Source organism: Argentina silus (genome assembly GCF_951799395.1).
Source record: "Argentina silus genome assembly, chromosome: 3".
NCBI lineage: Eukaryota > Metazoa > Chordata > Actinopteri > Argentiniformes > Argentinidae > Argentina > Argentina silus.
In genome coordinates, this window is record NC_139657.1 from 19,188,606 (window position 1) to 19,200,863 (window position 12,258).

General features: G+C 44.4%; 1 protein-coding gene across 2 annotated transcripts in view; it reads right to left on the reverse strand.

Annotated features, from left to right (window-relative positions):
• The window catches only part of srgap1a (SLIT-ROBO Rho GTPase activating protein 1a), an 84,671-nt gene that overhangs the window by 43,461 nt on the left and 28,952 nt on the right, over nt 1-12,258 (reverse strand). For both annotated transcript variants that reach the window (XM_083665897.1, XM_083665896.1), the window contains exon 3: nt 957-1,119. In XM_083665897.1, coding sequence (XP_083522023.1) covers nt 957-1,119 — 163 coding nt within the window. The remainder of the gene's footprint in view (nt 1-956; nt 1,120-12,258) is intronic.

Genomic DNA, 12,258 nt, shown 5'->3' on the forward strand with positions numbered 1-12,258 from the left:
TGACAGACTCTATGGACAAAGTTTCATACATTTACATTTTCTCTCATCTTATCAAGACTCTATTATAAATGACTATTATAAATGACATCATGTATGTCATATTGATATATTGATTTCAATACCTTAGATAAATTCATACGCAAAAATGGCTTGATTGCCCTATATGTAAAAAACAAACAAAAAAAAACATTTAGAAGAGTAGTCTATCATTATAAACATCATTGTGGGTTGAGTCGGGAGTGGGCGGGTGGGAGATCTGAAAAGTCGCTCTACTCCACATCTGGCCCATTAGTAAACCAGGACCCTCGAACCACCATCAAAGGGAAATGACTGTTCTAACTTCCTGTTTGTGTGGTTCCAGGGTTCAGACCCCTCCTCCGTACAACCAGATGAAACCACTGTCATCAAGAGACGTTAATTACTTATAACATGAAATAAAATACCCTCTTTTTACTGTCTCGATCAAGCAGCTAGATCTAAAAGACCCTGGTTCAGAGAATTAAAGCCCTCCCTGCCGCTCTGACACGAAGCCCACTGAAAGAGCCCCGGTTTGTAGTCGTCTTTGTGACCACAGTGAAACAGGCGGCGGCGACAACAGGGTTCCAGTCAGAAGCCACAGGCTTCAGATGGGAGGGTAAGGATGGGAAGAGATTCACAGATCAAAACCACAACCCTCCCAGCAACAGAGCTTGTGTGATCAAACACAACTAGCTACATCACATCTAGTCCAACAAAATACTTTTCTCTGGGTCCAGTGCATGGTCTAACAGAGGCCTTAAGATGACAGACGTATACTTAGTAACCGGAGAGAAAGGTTCCAAAAACCACAGATCTAGGATCAGATTACCCTAATCCCCAAATCCTAATGCGAACCATTAGGGATTCAACCCTAATAATTTGACTTCTGTGACCTCAGATAGGGGAGCATCAAAAGGGCACGGCAGAGTGGAGCTTACCTTCTTGAGCAGACGTGTAGAGTCCTCGCTGATCTGCATGAAGCGCATGATGACGTTGTTCAGGTAGATGTCGCTCAGGGTGGCGTGGTCCTTGCTCTCCCTCCTCACCTGGTTCAGCAGCAGGTACCAGCAGTTGACGGGGGACAGCAGGTTCTGGTCTTTCCTGCAGGCAAGGGGCATAGACAACAACAGCTCTGTTAACTCAATGCTGAGAGAAAGACAATTCAGTAGTTCCCACCTGTTTTAAAAGATCATCTATCGTCCCTGTGCCCAAGATCACCTCCCCAGCCTGCTTGAATGACTACAGACCCGTGGCTCTAACCTCAGTGGTCATGAAGTGCTTCGAGAGGCTGATTAAGGATTACATCTGCTCCTCCCTCCCTCCGACCCTGGACCCACTGCAGTTCGCATATAGACCAAACAGATCTACAGACGATGCAGTTTCCCAGGTCCTCCACACCACTCTCTCCCACCTGGACAGGCAGAAGGGGGGCTATGTGAGAATGCTGTTTATAGACTATAGCTCAGCGTTCAACACCATAGTCCCCACCAGACTGGCTGATAAGATGATTGGTCTAGGACTGAACATTCCCCTGTGTGCCTGGATCCTGGACTTTCTGACGGCCAGGCCACAGGTGGTCAGGGTGGGTAGACACACCTCCAGCTCACTCACACTGAGCACAGGGTCCCCCCAGGGCTGTGTCCTTAGTCCCCTCCTCTACTCCCTGTACACCCACGACTGTGTGGCTAAGTCCAGCGAAAACTCCATCATCAAGTTTGCGGACGACACGGTCGTGGTGGGGCTGATCTCAGATAACAATGAGAAAGGCTACCTGGACGAGGTGGCGGACCTGTCACTCTGGTGTCAGGAGAACAGTCTCATCCTGAATGTCTCCAAGACAAAAGAGCTGATTGTGGACTTCAGGAGAGCACAACAACTAAGGGCCTACACACCGCTGGACATCGGAGGGACTGCTGTGGACAGGGTGAGCAGTTTTAAATACCTGGGAGTCCACATCTCAGAAGACCTGACCTGGACTACCCACATCAGTTCTCTGGTGGGAAAGGCAAGGCAGCGCCTGTTCCATCTCAGGCAACTGAGGAAATTCAGAGTCTCCCGGAGGATCCTTCAGTCCTTCTACTCTGGAGCTGTGGAGAGCATCCTGGCTGGCAACATCACCGTCTGGTACGGTAACAGCACGGCCCAGGACAGGCGAACTCTGCAAAGGGTGGTACGCCTGGCAGAAAAGACCATGGGAGCTCCAACCCCCCCTCTCCATGTCCTGTACACCAGGAGGTGTAGGACCAGAGCATACAGGATTATGAAGGACCCTCACCACCCGAAACATGGACTGTTCCAGCCGCTGCCGTCAGGAAAACGCCTCCGCTGTCATGCAACAAAAACAGAGAGGCTAAGACTGAGTTTCTTCCCCCATGCCATCAGAATTGTCAACGATGACCCCACCAGTGCCCCCCTCAAGTCACTCACACATGCACTGTCATTCTAACACATATGCACACACATAATCATCCATCTGCTATTTATATTGCTTACTGGCTATACTGTTCATATTGTTTATACTGTCCATACTGTATATTTTTTAGTACTTCTATTTTTATTTTATTGTATTTTAAAACTTATTGTGTTGTTGCACTACTCTGTGGCACTGTCACTTTTGCATTTCACTGTATACTTGTATGCACGTGACAAATAAAGAAATCTTGATCTTGAAGACAGAGAAACAGAGCAACAGACAGACAGCAGCCTTGTAGAACAACAGCAGTAAATTATGAAACAATGTAAAGACGGTTAAGGAAAACCATTCATTATATTGATCACTGCTGACAGAAAGAGAGGAACAGGGAGACAGAGAGAGAGGGAAAGAGAAAGAAAGAGGGAGACAGGGTGACAGACAGAGAACTGGACACAGACAGAGAGACAGGGAGAAAGAGAGAGGGAGACAGAGAGTGTGAGAAAGGGAGACAGAGAGAGAGCATGACATATGAGAGAGAGAGAGACCTATCACCCCAAACATTCCCAGAGACACTGAGCTGAGACACTGACTCTCTGCAGGCTGTCTTTGCCATCTGGGCTCTGAGATCAAGGCCTCAGTAAGATGACAGCCCTGTCTGCCCAGCTCTCCTCACCTAGCGGTAGCAGGCCGTTTAAAGACTCTGCAAAGTGGATCAGGGCCCCGTCACAAAAGTATTAGTGGGATGCTTCACAGTCCTCCCTTGATGATAAGTGCCCTATATATTGTACATGCTCGTGTTTCGAGCACTCTGTATATTAGGGCTGTGCAATAAAATCGATAGAGCCGATTATTGCAATCCATTTTTATTTTAGATTTTTTTCGGGGGGGTGGAGGGGGTTGTTCCCTGAGTTATATCAATAATGCATTGTATACATTCTGTATAGCCTACCAAACTGGTAAACACAACGCAGTAATTTTTTAATTTTCAGGTAAATAAAGTGCCCTAGGTAAGTAATAGGAGAGTGAAGCATTTTTTCTTCTTTCGACTCTACACACCAAATGTTTTTGGAGAGAGAGAGAGAGAGAGAGAGAGAGAGAGAGAGAGAGAGAGAGCTATTTCCCCTTTTTGTACGCCTTGCCTTCATACTGAAGGACATTGTCCAGGCCTGAAAGAGACGGAGAGAGAGAGAGAGAGGGAGACGTGGCTCTGCGTAAGCACAGGCCTGCAGGCTTACATCCTCTCAGTTTAATCTAAAACATTCCTCCTGCTGGGGAGCACGAGAGAGGAAGAAGGCCAGGGCCAGGGTCTGGGTCAGCCCCCGGCAGCCAGGAACCATATGGAAGCTCTCTGCTCTCCTCTGGAAGTCCTCCTCCCTGAAGGTCACTTAGCAGAGACACACAGCACTTGTCAACTGAACAGGTGAAACCCTGTACCAGGATGACGACCTGGAACCCAGCCCTGAACCACACAACCCAGCCCTGAACCACACAACCCATCCAGCTGAAACATTTAGTCTCTCTCTTTGTGAACTCTCTGGAACATTTCAAAAACAGGAAACAAACTGCATGTGACAGAATACAGCCCAGGCAACTATGAAATGAAAAACATCCCTGAACCCACATACAGTCATTTTTCAAAAGACTGAAAGAAAATGAACAATCCAATTTAGCTAAAAGCGAAATGACGCATTAGCACAACATGTACAGGCCATAGCAGGGGGACATTTGCAGAAAGAATAAAAAAACAGTTATGACAATCAGAGAGTTATGGTTGTGTTGCTGGACAGCATCACACATACTCTCCGTCAGACTGCAATTACTAAATCCTTTCTACATTATGCATCAGTGCAATGCTTTAATTCGTTCTGTCCCTGCATGGTGTGTGTGTGTGTGTGTGTGTGTGTGTGTTAGCCGGAGGGTTTTCCAGTGTGTGAGTGGCAGGTCGCTGCTGTAATGAAGTTGGGCATGGGATATCAGCTGTGACAGAGGGGGTTAGATAACTGTGCCTTTCAGTGTGTGTGTGTGTGTGTGTGTGTGTGTGTGTGACCCACTCTGCCTCGCCTCAGCACACAGAGCAAGCCCAGCAGGCCAGGGCCCGGTTCTGTGAATGAATCTCCCGACCCGATTCACCAGAACACAACACACACACCATGGATGACTTATGCATGAATACAGGGCTGAGAAAAGGCTGAGCGAAGAGTCACAATAACCACTGCACTCTTTCACAAATGCCCTCGATGTCCGAATACATTGAGGAATGGGACGGAAAAATGTACACTAAATTCTTCAAAAGTCAGAGCAAATAGAGGAAAGCCATTGACAAAACAGAGTCGTTAAACACAGAGCTTTATGGGAACACTAGGGGAAGCCATTGAATGTACACAAGCATACAATAAATCAATGGTCTCTACCTTGGACTGTGTGCTGGCTAATGAGGCAACCTGCTGTATCAAACAAGTGGCCACGGAGGGAGGAAGGCAGGGAGGGACACAGAGGACACAGGCCATGGCAGCACAGTGACCTCTGGGAGTCTGATATCCTAGATAATGGCAGGAAACTCTCCCAATGTCATCATTTCCCCCCACAGGTCAGGAATTAGGTCAGATAGACAGACCACTGGTAGCGATAGACAACACAGGTAGAGAGAGAGAGAGAGAGAGAGAGAGATAGTTAATGAGTCTCTCTCTCTCTTTCTAACTCAATAACTTTGTGTGTGTGTGTGTGTGTGTGTGTGTGCGCGCGCGCGCGCATGCGTGAGTGTGTGTTAAATGTCAACGGTAGGACAGACCAGACAACTTCTCCCAGCTGCTCTTGTTCAAGTCAACTCAATTTAAGTGTCATTAGGTCAATATAAATCTGCACGTTCGTACACTACTGGCGAGCACTGATCATTACTATTTCAATATGATGTGGCCCTTATCAGCAGCGGAGGCCATATCTCAAATGACAGAGCCCTTTAGTGCATGACAGATGAGAGATCTTTCACTAATGAAAGGCTCTCCACAAGCCTTTATGGTCGTCTCTTGGACTGGGCTGCAAACAGTGTTAATGTTACAGTGGCTGCAGCAGAGCCAAAGAAAGTGAGAGCTGCAAGCACTAAATAAAAAAACTGTCTCCTATCAAACTAATTGTAAAAGATGTACAATGAAAAACGTTTACAATTACTATAGACATTTGGCTACTGGTTTACCAGAACATAAGTCGATGGACCACTAACATATCACACAAAACAAACAGACCTTAAGTATCTCTGCAAATATTGTAATGATGGGGGAGGGTATCGATTCTTATTGCTTTGTGAATATAGACTGCTTAGAAAGAGGCTTCTCCAACCAGTAGTGTTAAAGCAGGGCGGTATACTGGGATATATACATGACCAAAATAATGCTAAATGTATAGTAGTCTAAACAAATCACATGTAGCATGGCAGCTACAATCACACTGAAACTACAATCACACTGTGTCCTATTTGGGGAATCACAATATGCTATGACAGAAAGGTCATTTGAATCCTGAGAGACACAAAAAGGAAGTGTTTTCATCAGAGGCTTTTATTCAATCAAAAAATCGTCTGGTCTTTACAAGTCGCTCCCAGGGGTGGCTATGGCTATATAAATAATTCAATTATCCCTCTCCCCTCCATCTCTTTGTCCCTCGCTAAATAAACACTGCATAATGTGTGTGTTGGTTCAGCAAACAGCCATGGTGCAACACTGGACTGAGTGGCACTCCCGCTCCGGCCACTTTTGCCGAAGGCTCGTTGTTCCTCCCAGTGCATTGTGGGAGGAAGAGAAGCCCGGTGGACAAAGGAGCTGCTGACCCAGCGGTAGCCTGCGTTTGTGTGCTCAGGGTGGGTGTCTGTCTGCTCTGGATGGGAGTAACCAGGAGACTGTCCACACAGTAAAAGCCTGGTTAGTGCTAGGGGAGAGGTAGGCTTTGGCTATAGCCCCTTGGTTCTAATAGGCCTACTGCAAGAGCACTTCCAAATGCACATCGTATGTGAATATCAGGTTCCAAGAAATGATGAAGATGATCAGATTTCATTAAATATAATGACGTTTTTTCTCAACAGCATTTAATGAACAGCCCATAATAAGCGAGCTTGATTTGTCACATAGGCAAATGGTTTTCTATCTCTTAGCATCATTAATAAAGGGCACCACCAGATATTGCTGTCATCTCAGCACATGCTGCAGAGTGTGATATGTGGTAAGGAGATGACTATCTAGATACACAGTTAAATGTCTATGGAGATGACTATGTATGTAGGCTCGGGCCCATATGGTGACGGTTATATACATGTAAACATTTAGACGACAGCCTATACAACTAGGCAACATCTCTACTCTGAATACTCTGAATGACGATTCACGTGTAGAGTGCTGTACGGTAGAGGAGAGCTAGCGTAAGGGAACATCTCGACTTGTCATAAACACTCTGCCTATCAAGTTATTCAGACGTGTTTGTGTAGGCCTGGATGTGCGAGCCAGAGCTTAATATCATAGATGTGTCCCAAACCTACAGAGCTGTGATCATAGCTGTTCTATCTCGTTGGCTGTGATTAACATACAGAATACCTCCTGTGTCCTGGGTACACTGTAGGTATGATCCACTACCTCCTGCTGATACCTCATACCAGCTTTAATCCATCACAGGGAGCGCTGAGGAGCTGTACAACAGCACTCCCCCCGCTAGCCCTGCTTCTGTATACCAGCAAGATTGATTCTGGGCCAACACTGGGGTCTAGCAACAATCCCATAGGTAGCACAAACTGTGTACTTCCTGACACCCGGTCACTTTATCTCACTCCTGAAGGAAGCCTGAGAGGAAAGGAAAATATGGCTGATTGTACACTTCTGGACCTGGACACTGAAATGTATCATAAAACACAGACTTCTCTCAGGCCAGCACAGGAAGAAACAGGGGCTGGACGTCATTTGGAGGAGAAAGTTGCAGACTTTCAGGACTGATCTTCTCTGGTCACATTTTTGTAATTTGAACATTTAAATAAATGTAATGAATATACTTGGTTCATCATCTCATAATCTTAAAGACTGTAATCTGTGAAAATATCATACCTGGATACTTTTGCTAGATATTGCGATGGCGATATGAGTTGCGATATACCAAACACTTGGATGAACACTTATTATTTCCACTGGAAAACAAGTGTCAAAGTTAAAAACAGTGTCTGCATAGGACACCCAATCTAATTTTAAGTGTTTTTGTTTTATTGAGTGTCAAAGCCTCTTGCAATATGGATATTGCACGTGTTCATATTGCAACATTGGTAGTTGTGCAGCTGTACTCCACACACATATTTAAACAAATAGGCTTTCCACACAATGCCAGCTGATACAATTTTTAAAAAAATCCACAGACACGAGTATGGACAACTAATAAAGTTTTTTTTTTTATATATAGGATACACTTCAACAGAAGTCATAACAAATATAACCTGCATTAATATTGAAATATTGTTCTAGCAAACATCAGCTGTGACTTTATTGCTTAATCACACAGGGGATTGCAATTCTGCTACTTAAAGAAATCGTATTTATAACATTGTTCATCATCGTGCCACAAGCTGCATCATTTAAGTTTATGACACACAATTTAAGTTTATGACACAGTTTATTTAACACACATCAATTATGTTATAATCAAAATCTATTATTCTTTTTCTGTATTTCCCGGGAAACAGAAACAAACATACTAATTGTGTTCTTTTCAGACAAAGCTACATTCATAACACAAACCTTGCTGCTGAAATGCATTTGTGTGATACTACAGGTCTCAGACTGCTCTCTACTCTCCTACTACCAGTGAGGAAAAGCCCAAAAGTGACTGACAGCGACCACTTCTCAGGTACGAGTGAAACCTTATTTTCTGCTTTATCTACTAATCTTTGTTTTTGGTTGTTTCAGCAAGTTATTCATACATGTTGACCATCTCAATGCCTGTCCTGTTTGGTCCACAGATTGGGGCTTCTCTCCTGCTGGGCCAAGATCAGGGAGCCCTGTAAGGAGCCAAAGAGACCAATCTGAGATCACCCTCATTCAATCCCGGCTCTCTGAACTTGCTCTCTCAGATCTCTTCTCCTCCATTAGTTCAGAGGAGCTGGAAAGTGACTCTGACATCGACCACTCCTCAGGTAAGTATCTAACACCCTGTCTTGTTTCATCCACAGGCTGCAGCAGATCTAGATTGAGGAGCCCTGGGTCTCTGTTCAGTCCCTGGGAGTCTACTGTAAACAGCCCTCCCGGAAGTCCCCACTGTTGTAGTCCAGCTCCAGCTCTAGCCACCCCCATCCAGTCCTGTAAGGCTGGGATTCATCTCTCAGAGCTCTACTTCCCCATTACCAGTGACAAGGAGCAGTTCCAGAGTGACATGGACTGTGGCTACTCCTCAGGTAAGGTGTCTTTTTGTCTAATGTTTAATTACTTAAATTTGTCTGTCATTGTCTGTCATTTCCGGTAAATTGTTAATGTGAATTTATCATGGAATTTATCTTCATCCTCAGCTGAGGACATGTCTCAAGCTGAATCTAGAGAGGGGAGCCCTGAGTGTCTGATCAGTCCCTGGGAATCTCCAGAGCACAGGACCTTAAGTCCCCCTGCCAGTCCTCACTCCTCTAGGTTTACCTCCATCCAGTCCATCCAGTCCAGTCTTGCTCTATCGGGTCGCCACTCTCCCATTTCTAGAGAGAAAGAGCCCCAAAGTGACTGTGACACTGACCACACCTCAGGTAAGGGGTGGTTAGACAGGTACCTCTGTCCATCTCCTAATCTTTGATGATCAGTAAATATATATGTCACTTTGTTTGAATAAGATAGTTCATCTCTATTCACAGATTTGGGCTTGACTCCTAGCAACGCACCTAGAGTGGAGAGTCCTGGATGCCTGGTGGTGGATGCTTTCCCTCTCACAGAGGCCACACTCCCCTACTCTTCTGCCAAGGATTCCTCCAGAAAGAGAGGATGGGGGGACTATGGAGGACAGAGCCGGAGCCCCAGTCCTCAGCCCGGCCCCAGCCAGTGTCCATTCAAGAGACCAGGGGTCAGCTGCAATGCTCAGCCCAACCAAGACAAGAAAGGCAGGGAGAGTGGAGACGGAACAGTGGTCCACCCAGACCACAAGAGAGCCAGGAAATGAGACCATGCTGTATCTCAAGCCTGGTCCCAGAACTAAATGAGGACATGGGGACTTGAAGCATCCAGTTTATCTTTAAAATTAATTATATTTGTGTGGGACATTTAATTGCAGTATTATTGATTTGGTGTTGGCTCTTTTAGAAAAATAGTTTAAGATAAGTATATTTTTTATGTTTTTTGTTGCATTCATAGCCACCATAACATATTTCTTTTAGTCTGCGCATAGGTGTGTAAGTATAAGTATAAGTTTAAAATTAAGTAATGTATGACTATTAAATAAATCACATTTAAGATTACTACTGACTATGCTGTTTTTGTTACATAATGTACCTTGTTCATGAGTTTTTGTTTTATTGTCAAAGAAAGGCCAATATTGCAGCTTCTTGCGATGTGGATATTACCTGTGTGATGTGGATATTGTGCAGCCCTACCATGCAGCCTGTTACTATTCACTGCTCTCCAGTGCAGACTAATTATGGCTATTGACCTTGAGTTTTAATCTCTCATTTTAATGCTAATTCATTTTATTACACACAGCCAGCAAGGCCAAGCTGGACTCTAGTCTGCTAGCTAACAGCTAGCTCAGAGTCAGAGTAAAAGTGCACTTTTTCTATCCACACAAGTCAATCCAAAGAAAACAATCTCGAGAATGTCGTGAATACAGAAGCCCTCTGTGCGTTTGCGTTGTTTATACAAATACAGAAATATGGGCCACATGGCTGAAACTCATGGCAGCAGGGTATTCACTGTTATTCAAACGTCTCACATTTACACAGCTCAGAAATATGCTCCTCCTCGGTGCTAAACAAATGTTTACCCTGTGAATGAACTGACTGCACTCTATATCATAAAAACCACAGCGAGTCTCCTCTATAGTTGCATGCAGACACAGACACACACACACGTACGCACAGAAACACACAGACACACACCTGCTAGAGCCATATTAGGGTTTCAGGCAGAGCAGGGCCTATTTGCAGACAGGCAAGCAGACGTTTTATTTTCACTCCCACCACAAGTTCAAACAATATGCTAATGTCTGCCTTTTCCACACGCAGGCTCCTACAGCGTAATGAGACCACAAGTACAGTACCATCAACTGATCTCATGCATGGCGTCAGGGCCACACAGGCCAACTGTGCTGCACCGCACGGTCAGAGTTAGCAGAGGCAGCAGGTTCATCTCATACAGTTTGATTTAGAATCATTCATTTGATTTGGAGTAGGATAATCTCCCATCTTTTCTTTTATCTTATGCCATTTCAGGTCTTGTCTTATTTGTGATTTTGCTCCAGCAGACCAAGGCAATGGCTGGGTTCAGAATCACCCCCCTATATGTCATATAGTGCACTACTCCGGATGTCAGGCATTTTGTAGGGATGTCCGAAATCTCAAAAAGAAAATTTACCCCCTAAAGTCCACTGCATATCCCACTATCCACCGCACAATGTAGTGCTCAAAGCCTGTACACTTGTCTTCTAACTGGCAGAGATAAATCCCACAATGCACTGTATTCCCCATCAGATTTTTTCCAAACAAATATGGCGGCCGTGTGTTGAAAAGCTGAATATTTCCACTTTGTAACTGAAAATAAATCTACATATTTTCTATTGACGGAACGAGCAGTTTTCCCCCTGAATCTAACTAGCTAACCCTTTGGTAGCTTCAGCTTGGAAAAATATGTTTCTTCTTGTTCTAACTTGCTAGCTAATTATGGGTCCCCCATAAAGGGTTCTATATAGATTGTCCTATACAGGTAGTAGCGAACAAGGGAATGAGGGAATGAATCCGGACGCAGCCCAAGACCAACCTATGCCAGGTTCCTCTGCACAGGTAAGATTCCAGAATTTAGTCCTGCCCATTAGCCCATATCTTCCATATGGATCGACCTGGTAATCATCAGACAATGGGAACTTGCATGAGGCCACTGTCCATTCTCTACAGCTTTAACATAATCTACAAGCATTGTGAGAGGTACAAGTTCCCTCATTAGATAACTCTCAACTCCCACAATCCCCATTCTTGAAATACAACCTGCACATTCATGGCAGTTGTGAGGCAAGATGGGGAGAACATTCTAGAAATGTACAGAAGGCTTCCCCAGTTACCCAGAGGAGTTACAAAAGGAACAAAGTAACATACTGCAGGACTGGGATAAAGAGGGGATAAGTAGGAATATGGATATGTATTGCCATATCGCTTGAGCCCCTGTCGTAATGCCTGCCTTCATAGGATATTGCATTTCAATAATTAATGTTCCTTTATTCATATCGGGAACACATACATTTTAAATGTACACAAGAAAAGAAAACCCCACCCATCTGAATTGATTTCATCTCTCTGAGGGAAAGGAAATGAGCATTCTGACATGACAATAACATTTCTGAAGGTGAGATTTAATAATGAGAAATAAATAGGAAATGGAATAATTTGAGCGGTGCTGCTCTTTCTGTCTTCGGACTCACTCTAAATATAGATGACAGATTGATAGATTTCATTAACATTGTTATCAAAGTTGAATCTGTTTCCCAGATTGATAGATCTCATCAACACTGTACAGTAATCAAATTTGATTTGGCTTCCTATAATGCAACAAGTATTCATACAAACTGCATATTCACACAGATGACTGAAGCAGAGAGACAGGCAAATATTTCAAAGAGAGTCAGACACT